At 44.8% G+C, this 10,805-nt stretch overlaps 1 protein-coding gene across 1 annotated transcript in view; it reads left to right on the top strand.

Annotated features, from left to right (window-relative positions):
• The first annotated feature begins 1,799 nt into the window (after positions 1 to 1,799).
• The window catches only part of LOC121842814 (adhesion G protein-coupled receptor E5-like), a 15,562-nt gene continuing 6,556 nt past the window's right edge, over positions 1,800 to 10,805 (top strand). Inside the window, exons 1-6 of the mRNA XM_042312568.1 lie at positions 1,800 to 1,877; positions 4,820 to 4,930; positions 5,163 to 5,316; positions 5,428 to 5,547; positions 8,591 to 8,805; positions 9,455 to 9,640. Of these exons, the coding sequence (XP_042168502.1) occupies positions 4,853 to 4,930; positions 5,163 to 5,316; positions 5,428 to 5,547; positions 8,591 to 8,805; positions 9,455 to 9,640 (753 nt within the window). The 5' untranslated portion in view covers positions 1,800 to 1,877; positions 4,820 to 4,852. The remainder of the gene's footprint in view (positions 1,878 to 4,819; positions 4,931 to 5,162; positions 5,317 to 5,427; positions 5,548 to 8,590; positions 8,806 to 9,454; positions 9,641 to 10,805) is intronic.

The following is a 10,805-nucleotide window of genomic DNA, read 5'->3' as shown; positions in this document are numbered from 1 at the left end:
TGTTGTGGTGTGGTGTTGTGGTGTGGTGTGTGTTGTGGTGTGGTGTTGTGGTGTGGTGTTGTGGTGTGTGTTGTGGTGTGTGTTGTGGTGTGGTGTTGTGGTGTGTGTTGTGGTGTGTGTTGTTGTGTGTGTTGTGGTGTGTGTTGTGGTGTGTGTTGTGGTGTGTGTTGTGGTGTGTGTTGTGGTGTGGTGTTGTGGTGTGTGTTGTGGTGTGTGTTGTGGTGTGGTGTGTGTTGTGGTGTGTGTTGTGGTGTGTGTTGTGGTGTGGTGTTGTGGTGTTGTGGTGTGGTGTTGTGTTGTGGTGTGGTGTTGTGGTGTTGTGGTGTGGTGTTGTGGTGTGTGTTGTGGTGTGGTGTTGTGGTGTGGTGTTGTGGTGTGGTGTTGTGGTGTGGTGTGGTGTGGTGTTGTGGTGTGGTGTTGTGGTGTGGTGTTGTGGTGTGGTGTTGTGGTGTGTGTTGTGGTGTGGTGTGGTGTGGTGTGGTGTTGTGGTGTGGTGTTGTGGTGTGGTGTTGTGGTGTGTGTTGTGGTGTGGTGTTGTGGTGTGGTGTTGTGGTGTGGTGTGGTGTTGGGTGTGGTGTTGTGGTGTGGTTTTGTGGTGTGGTGTTGTGGTGTGTGTGTGGTGTGTTGTGGTGTGGTGTTGTGGTGTGGTGTTGTGGTGTGGTGTTGTGGTGTTGTGTTGTGGTGTTGTGTTGTGGTGTTGTGGTGTGGTGTGTGTTGTGGTGTTGTGGTGTGTGTTGTGGTGTGGTGTTGTGGTGTGGTGTTGTGGTGTGGTGTTGTGGTGTGTGTTGTGGTGTGGTGTTGTGGTGTTGTGGTGTGGTGTTGTGGTGTGGTGTGGTGTTGTGGTGTGGTGTTGTGGTGTGGTGTTGTGGTGTGTGTTGTGGTGTGTGTTGTGGTGTGGTGTTGTGGTGTGGTGTTGTGGTGTTGTGTGGTGTTGTGGTGCGGTGTGGTGTTGTGGTGTGGTGTTGTGGTGTTGTGTTGTGGTGTGGTGTTGTGGTGTTGTGTTGTGGTGTGGTGTTGTGGTGTGTGTTGTGGTGTTGTGGTGTGGTGTGGTGTTGTGGTGTGGTGTTGTGGTGTTGTGGTGTGGTGTTGTGGTGTGGTGTTGTGTTGTGTTGTGGTGTTGTGGTGTTGTGGTGTGGTGTTGTGGTGTGGTGTTGTGGTGTGGTGTTGTGTTGTGGTGTGGTGTGGTGTTGTGGTGTGGTGTTGTGTTGTGTTGTGTTGTGTTGTTGTGGTGTGGTGTTGTGGTGTGGTGTTGTGGTGTGGTGTTGTGTTGTGGTGTGGTGTTGTGGTGTTGTGTTGTGGTGTGGTGTTGTGGTGTGTGGTGTGGTGTTGTGGTGTGGTGTTGTGGTGCAGGTAACATGCACGTGTGATGGTTGTTATTTCTCATTGTGTTGTGTTGTTCTGTGTCCTGTTGTGTGGTTGTTGTTGTTGTGCACGTGTGATGGTGGTATGTTATATTGTGATGGTGGTATGTTATGTTGTGTTATGTTGTGTAGTGTTGTGTTGATGTGCAGGTGGGATTGTGTTGTTTTGTTGTGTAGGTGTGATTGTGTCCTGTCGTGTTATGTTCTGTTGTGTTGCACTGTGTAGTGTTGATCCAGTTGTGATGGTTGTGTTTTGTAATATGTACGTGCTGTGTAGTGTCCATCCTGGTGTGATGGTTGTGTTTTGTAATATGTACGTGCTGTGTAGTGTTGATCCAGTTGTGATGGTTGTGTTTTGTAATATGTATGTGCTGTGTAGTGTTGATCCAGTTGTGATGGTTGTGTTTTGTAGTATGTATGTGCTGTGTAGTGTCTATCCAGGTGTGATGGTTGTGTTTTGTGTTTCCTTCAGTACTGACCTGTAACCAGGTCAAAGCGGATCAGACTCCTGAACAGGTGAGTTCTAAACCCTGACACCTGATGTCACTCATAATGACTAACACTTTAGGGTGACATTCATGGAATATGGCATTAATCAGTCAGTAAAATAACCAGAACATTTATAGAATATGGCATTAATCAGTCAGTAAAATAACCAGAACATTTATAGAATATGGCTGTGAGCAGTCAGTAAAATAACCAGAACATTTATAGAATATGGCAGTGAGCAGTCAGTAAAATAACCAGAACATTTATAGAATATGGCATTAATCAGTCAGTAAAATAACCAGAACATTTATAGAATATGGCAGTGAGCAGTCAGTAAAATAACCAGAACATTTATAGAATATGGCATTAATCAGTCAGTAAAATAACCAGAACATTTATAGAATATGGCAGTGAGCAGTCAGTAAAATAACCAGAACATTTATAGAATATGGCATTAATCAGTCAGTAAAATAACCAGAACATTTATAGAATATGGCAGTGAGCAGTCAGTAAAATAACCAGAACATTTATAGAATTATGGCAGTGAGCAGTCAGTAAAATAACCAGAACATTTATAGAATATGGCTGAATATCTCAAATACAGTGCCTTGCGAAAGTATTCGGCCCCCTTGAACTTTGCGACCTTTTGCCACATTTCAGGCTTCAAACATAAAGATATAAAACTGTATTTTTTGTGAAGAATCAACAACAAGTGGGACACAATCATGATGTGGAACGACATTTATTGGATATTTCAAACTTTTTTAACAAATCAAAAATTGAAAAATTTGGCGTGCAAAATTATTCAGCCCCTTTACTTTCAGTGCAGCAAACTCTCTCCAGAAGTTCGGTGAGGATCTCTGAATGATCCAATGTTGACCTAAATGACTAATGATGATAAATACAATCCACCTGTGTGTAATCAAGTCTCCGTATAAATGCACCTGCACTGTGATAGTCTCAGAGGTCCGTTAAAAGCACAGAGAGCATCATGAAGAACAAGGAACACACCAGGCAGGTCCGAGATACTGTTGTGAAGAAGTTTAAAGCCGGATTTGGATACAAAAAGATTTCCCAAGCTTTAAACATCCCAAGGAGCACTGTGCAAGCGATGATATTGAAATGGAAGGAGTATCAGACCACTGCAAATCTACCAAGACCTGGCCGTCCCTCTAAACTTTCAGCTCATACAAGGAGAAGACTGATCAGAGAAGCAGCCAAGAGGCCCATGATCACTCTGGATGAACTGCAGAGATCTACAGCTGAGGTGGGAGACTCTGTCCATAGGACAACAATCAATCGTATATTGCACAAATCTGGCCTTTATGGAAGAGTGGCAAGAAGAAAGCCATTTCTTAAAGACATCCATAAAAAGTGTCGTTTAAAGTTTGCCACAAGCCACCTGGGAGTCACACCAAACATGTGAAAGAAGGTGCTCTGGTCAGATGAAACCAAAATTGAACTTTTTGGCAACAATGCAAAACGTTATGTTTGGCGTAAAAGCACCCTGAACCCACCATCCCCACTGTCAAACATGGTGGTGGCAGCATCATGGTTTGGGCCCGCTTTTCTTCAGCAGGGACAGGGAAGATGGTTAAAATTGATGGGAAGATGGATGGAGCCAAATACAGGACCATTCTGGAAGAAAACCTGATGGAGTCTGCAAAAGACCTGAGACTGGGACGGAGATTTGTCTTCCAACAAGACAATGATCCAAAACATAAAGCAAAATCTACAATGGAATGGTTAAAAAATAAACATATCCAGGTGTTAGAATGGCCAAGTCAAAGTCCAGACCTGAATCCAATCGAGAATCTGTGGAAAGAACTGAAAACTGCTTTTCACAAATGCTCTCCATCCAACCTCACTGAGCTTGAGCTGTTTTGCAAGGAGGAATGGGAAAAAATTTCAGTCTCTCGATGTGCAAAACTGATAGAGACATACCCCAAGCGACTTACAGCTGTAATCGCAGCAAAAGGTGGCGCTACAAAGTATTAACTTAAGGGGGCTGAATAATTTTGCACGCCCAATTTTTCAGTTTTTGATTTGTTAAAAAAGTTTCAAATATCCAATAAATGTCGTTCCACTTCATGATTGTGTCCCACTTGTTGTTGATTCTTCACAAAAAAATACAGTTTTATATATTTATGTTTGAAGCCTGAAATGTGGCAAAAGGTCTCAAAGTTCAAGGGGGCCGAATACTTTCGCAAGGCACCGTACTCTAGCTGTGAAGATATATTATCCAATAGGGCTCTGATTTCCAAATACTGCAACTCACTATTGCATCTTATAATACGTTTTAAAATCTCTATCTCTCTCTCTCTGTTCTCTCTTTCTCTCTCTCTCTAAGACCACTTTAGAAACAAGTGTTTTATTTAGTACTTTTAAGTGCTATCTCCTGGGACTACAATATACAGTGGGGCAAAAAAAGTATTTAGTCAGCCACCAATCCTGCAAGTTCTCCCACTTAAAAAGATGAGAGAGTTCTGTAATTTTCATCATAGGTACACTTCAACTATGACAGACAAAATGAGAAAAAAAATCCAGAAAATCACATTGTAGGATTTTTAATGAATTTATTTGCAAATTATGGTGGAAAATAAGTATTTGGTCACCTACAAACAGTCAAGATTTCTGGCTCTCACAGACCTGTAACTTCTTCTTTAAGATGCTCCTCTGTCCTCCACTCGTTACCTGTATTAATGGCACCTGTTTGAACTTGTTATCAGTATAAAAGACACCTGTCCACAACCTCAAACAGTCACACTCCAAACTCCACTATGGCCAAGACCAAAGAGCTGTGTGGGAGAACTTGCACAATTGGTGGCTGACTAAATACTTTTTTGCCCCACTGTATTATATATTTAATTAGTACTTTTAAGTGCCATCTCCTGAGACTACAATATATGTCAATATTTGTATATTTGTTTTTACCCACATGATGTCAATGAACTTCTCCTCACTCTCAGACTGTCCCAGGTTTAGCTGGTCTCCTGTCTCTGATGAGGAAAAGCTGTCTGGCGTTAAGTAACTCTGGGGAAGCAGCCGGAGGGAGACTGACTGGAGAGGTGTTACTGGAGGTTAAACACACACACACACACACACACACACACACACACACACACACACACACACACACACACACACACACACACACACACACACACACACACACACACACACACACACACACACACATGCAAGGACTGACAGAAGCATGCACACTCACACACAGTGAAATCATGCGTGCATATAAACATATACACCTCGTTCACTCACTTCCTGTTTCCTGTTTCTACTTCCTGTGTGTAGAATGTCTTGACAGAGATAGACAGTCTCCTGTCTCAAGGTATCCTAAGCAACAGCCGGGAGGTGAGTGGGTTGCTAGGCGTCGTGGAGGACACCTTGATGCTCATCGGGCCACAGCTCAGAGACACCCACACCACCATGGAAACAGACCACACAGGTAACACACACACATACACATGAACACATACACATGAACTTCCACACACAAACACACACATGCACACACATACACATCCTCCTTCACCTTTCTCCTTGTCCTTGTACACAGCTACTGAGCTTGCAGTGAGGAGGGGACAGACTCCGCCCATTGGGCCAATCAGCCTGGCCAATGACAACGTGCGACTGGACACCAGCTGGGAGACAGCTACTGGCAACGGGACGTACCCAGGTAGGCTACTCTTCATCATCATCATCATCACCATCATATCTATAACTAAGTACTGTATCTTTTCGTACTAGTAACTTTCCAAAAATTCCCAGGTTGCCTAGAAATCCTGGATTCAGCATTTCCTGCTTATTCATATCAAATAAAGTAAAATTGTATTTGTCTCAGGAATCAACATGCTTACAAGCCCTTAAAACAACAGTACAGTTTTAAGAAAAAGAAGTGTGAAGAAAAAAATAGATAAGTAAAAAATAAAAAACATAATTAAAGAGCAGCAGTAAAATAACATTAGCGATGCTATATACAGGTGGTACCGGTACAGAGTCAATGTGGAGGCTATATACAGGTGGTAACAGTACAGAGTCAATGTGGAGGCTATATACAGGTGGTACCAGTACAGAGTCAATGTGGAGGCTATATACAGGGGGGTACCGGTACAGAGTCAATGTGGAGGTTATATACAGGGGGTACCAGTACAGAGTCAATGTGGAGGCTATATACAGGTGGGTACCGGTACAGAGTCAATGTGGAGGCTATATACAGGTGGTACCAGTACAGAGTCAATGTGGAGGCTATATACAGGGGGTACCAGTACAGAGTCAATGTGGAGGCTATATACAGGTGGGTACCGGTACAGAGTCAATGTGGAGGCTATATACAGGTGGTACCGGTACAGAGTCAATGTGGAGGCTATATACAGGTGGGTACCGGTACAGAGTCAATGTGGAGGCTATATACAGGTGGGAGGCTATATACCGGTACAGAGTCAATGTGGAGGCTATATACAGGTGGTACCAGTACAGAGTCAATGTGGAGGCTATATACAGGTGGTACCAGTACAGAGTCAATGTGGAGGCTATATACAGGGGGAGGCTACCGGTACAGAGTCAATGTGGAGGCTATATACAGGTGGGTACCGGTACAGAGTCAATGTGGAGGCTATATACAGGTGGGAGGCTACCGGTACAGAGTCAATGTGGAGGCTATATACAGGTGGGTACCGGTACAGAGTCAATGTGGAGGCTATATACAGGTGGGTACAGTCAATGTGGAGGCTATATACAGGTGGGTACCGGTACAGAGTCAATGTGGAGGTTATATACAGGTGGGTACAGAGTCAATGGTACAGAGTCAATGTCAATGGGAGGCTATATACAGGTGGTACCGGTACAGAGTCAATGTGGAGGCTATATACAGGTGGTACCGGTACAGAGTCAATGTGGAGGCTATATACAGGTGGGTACCGGTACAGAGTCAATGTGGAGGCTATATACAGGTGGGTACCGGTACAGAGTCAATGTGGAGGCTATATACAGGTGGGTACCGGTACAGAGTCAATGTGGAGGCTATATACAGGGGGTACCGGTGCAATGTGGAGGCTATATACAGGTGGGTACAGAGTCAATGTGGAGGCTATATACAGGGGGTGCCGGTACAGAGTCAATGTGGAGGCTATATACAGGTGGGTACAGAGTCAATGTGGAGGCTACAGAGTCAATGTGTATATACAATGTGGAGGCTATATACAGGGGGTACCGGTACAGAGTCAATGGTACAGAGTCAATGTGGAGGCTATATACAGGTGGTACCTGTACAGAGTCAATGTGGAGGCTATATACAGGTGGGTACCGGTACAGAGTCAATGTGGAGGCTATATACAGGTGGGTACCGGTACAGAGTCAATGTGGAGGCTATATACAGGGGGTACCGGTACAGAGTCAATGTGGAGGCTATATACAGGTGGGTACCGGTACAGAGTCAATGTGGAGGCTATATACAGGTGGGTACCGGTACAGAGTCAATGTGGAGGCTATATACAGGGGGTACCGGTACAGAGTCAATGTGTGGGGGTCACCGGTTAGTCGAGGTAATTGAGGTAATATGTACATGTAGGTAGAGTTATTAATGTGACAATGCATAGATAATAACTAGAGGGTAGCAGCAGTGTAAAAAAGGAGGTGGGAGGGAACAATGCAAATATTCTGGGTAGCCATTTGATGAGCTGTTCTTGGACCTAGACTTGGTGCTCCGGTACTGCTTGCTGTTCGGTAGCAGAGAGAACAGTCTGTGACAAGAGTGACTGGAGTCTTTGACAATTTTTAGGGCCTTCCTCTGACACCGCCTGGAAAATAGGTTCTGGATGGCAAGAAGCTTGGCCCCAGTGATGTACTGGGCCATACGCATTACCCACCTGTAGTGTCTTGTGGTCGGAGGCCGAGCAGTTGCCATAGCAGGCAGTAATGCAACCATACTCTCGATCGTGCAGCTATATAACATTTTGAGGATGTGAGGACCCATGCCAAATCTTTTCAGTCTCCTGAGAGGGAACTTGAAGCGCTCAACCTGCTCCACTACAGCCCTGTCGATGAGAATGGGGGCATGCTCGGTCCTCCTTTTCCTGTAGTCCACAATCATCTCTTTTGTCTTGTTTATGTTGAGGGAGAGGTTGTTATCCTGGCACCACACGGCCAAGTATCTGACCTCCTCCCTATAGGATATCTCATCGTTGTCGGTAATCAGGCCTACCACTATTCTGTCGTCGGCAAACTTAATGATGTTGTTGGAGTCGTGCTTGGCCATGAGTCATGGGTGAACAGGGAGTACAGGAGGGGACTGATCACGCACCCCTGAGGGGCCCCCGTGTTGCGGATCACCTCGGTGCGGCCCTTCAGGAAGTCCAGGTTCCAGTTGCAGAGGGAGGTGTTTAGTCTCAGAGTCCTTAGCTTAGTGAAGAGCTTTGAGAACACTATGGTGTTGAATTCTGAGCTGTAGTCAAGGAATAGCATTCTCACATAGGTGTTCCTTTTATCAAGGTGGAAAAGGGCCGTGTGGATTGCAATAGATTGTATCATATGTGCATCTGTTGGGGCTGTATGCAAATTGGAGTGTAGGGTTTCTGGGATAATGGTGTTGATGTGAGCCATGACCAGCATTTCAAAGCACCTCCTTATTCCAGGAATCTTCCAACCAGGAAACCTGAAAAAGCTGGGGATTCTGGGACAACTACAAGACATTCTGGTAACTTGTTTCATTCTGTGCTGCCCAGGTTTCACTCTGGCTGGGTTGGTGTGTTACAAGACAGTGGAGAGATCTGTCAACAACTCCTTCCAGTACCTCACTGACACAGACACAGACACAGCAACCGCCACAGCATCAAAGCCTAACTACCAGATCAGTTCCAAGGTGGTAACAGCCTTTGTCAGTAACCCAGCAACAGAACACCTCACCCAGCCTGTCATCCTCACCTTCAAACATCTACAGGTATCATTTGATAATATAACATATCCTGCAGTGCTGATGTCAACATATCACAAATGTAATGATGATGGCCTAACAGACTGACGATGGCCTAACAGACTGATGATGGCCTAACATACTGATGATGGCCTAACAGACTGATGATGGCCTAACATACTGATGATGGCCTAACAGACTGATGATGGCCTAACAGACTGATGATGGCCTAACATACTGATGATGGCCTAACAGACTGATGACCTAACATACTGATGATGGCCTAACAGACTGATGATGGCCTAACATACTGATGATGGCCTAACAGACTGATGATGGCCTAACAGACTGACAATGGCCTAACAGACTGACAATGGCCTAACAGACTGACGATGGCCTATCAGACTGACGATGGCCTAACAGACTGACGATGGCCTATCAGACTGACGATGGCCTAACAGACTGATGATGGCCTAACAGACTGATCTGTTGAAGAGACCGTTCTCTAAGAAGTGCTTAGCCAATGTTTCATCCTCCTCTCTTACTCTCTCTCTGTTTCTCTCTCTCTCCCTCCCTCTCTCTCTCTCTCTCTCTCTCTCTCTCTCTCTGTTTCTCTCTGTTTCTCTCTCACTGTGTCTTTCTCTCTCTCTCTCCCTCCCCCCACCCCCTACCCCAGGTGAGGGCGGAGTCAGCGGAGATGAACTATACCTGTGTGTTCTGGTCGGAGGGGCGTGTCCATGAAGAGGGAGGGGCGTGGTCAAGGAGTGGCTGTACCAAAGTCACGTCTAACGCTACACACACCGTGTGTTCCTGTTCCCACCTTAGCAGCTTTGCTGTTCTCATGGCCCTCTACCCTGTACAGGTATACACACACACACACACACACACACACACACACACACACACACACACACACACACACACACACACACACACACACACACGGTGATGTCAATATAATGCTCCTTGCCTTATGTTGTCAGTTGAGTAGGTTGAGTAACGAGTTAAAGGCTGTGTTGTTGAACTGAGGATAGCTGAAGATGCTTAACGTTAACCTCTTTGGGATGGGGGGCGGTATTTTCACATCCGGATGAAAAGCCCAAAGTAAACTGCCTGCTACTCAGGCCCAGAAGCTAGGATATGCATATAATTGGTAGATTTGGATAAAGTTTCTAAAACTGTTAATGTCTGTGAGTATAACAGAACTTATTTGGCAGGCAAAACCCCGAAGACAAACCATCCAGGATTATTTGTTGTTGTTGAGTTAACTGTGTTTTCTATTAGTTTCCTAATATGGGGAACTAGATGTATGAGGCACTTGCTTGCAGTTCCTATGGCTTCCACTAGATGGCAACAGTCTTTAGACATTGGTTGATGTTTTTCCTTTGAGAAATGAAGAAGTACAGCTATTCAGAATGAGAGTCAAGCCAAGTGGACTCTTTTGTTTGGTGCGCGACCTGGAACTCGCTCCACTTTCATTTGATCCTCTATTGAACACAGTGTATTCCGTCCTAAATTGTCTCGATTATTGACGTTTTAGGACGGTTGAGGAAAGCTGTTTGAAATGTTTGGACAGAGTTTACAGGTAACTTATTAGATCATTTGTCGTCATGTTGGGCGAGTTGGAACCGGTGTTTTTCTGAATCAAACGCCTCCAAATAAATGGGGCGGAACGTCGAGCCGTAACAGGTTTTAACATCTTCAGCCATCCTCATTTAATGTTAAGCATCTTCAGCCATCCTCAGTTAATGTTAAGCATCTTCAGCTATCCTCAGTTAATGTTAAGCATCTTCAGCTATCCTCAGTTAATGTTAAGCATCTTCAGCTATCCTCAGTTAATGTTAAGCATCTTCAGCTATCCTCAGTTAATGTTAAGCATCTTCAGCTATCCTCAGTTAATGTTAAGCATCTTCAGCCATCCTCAGTTAATGTTAAGCATCTTCAGCTATCCTCAGTTAATGTTAAGCATCTTCAGCTATCCTCAGTTAATGTTAAGCATCTTCAGCTATCCTCAGTTAATGTTAAGC

The sequence above is a fragment of the Oncorhynchus tshawytscha genome, unplaced genomic scaffold (genome assembly GCF_018296145.1).
Source record: "Oncorhynchus tshawytscha isolate Ot180627B unplaced genomic scaffold, Otsh_v2.0 Un_contig_12464_pilon_pilon, whole genome shotgun sequence".
Taxonomy (NCBI): domain Eukaryota; kingdom Metazoa; phylum Chordata; class Actinopteri; order Salmoniformes; family Salmonidae; genus Oncorhynchus; species Oncorhynchus tshawytscha.
This window is presented reverse-complemented; position numbering and strand designations above follow the sequence as displayed.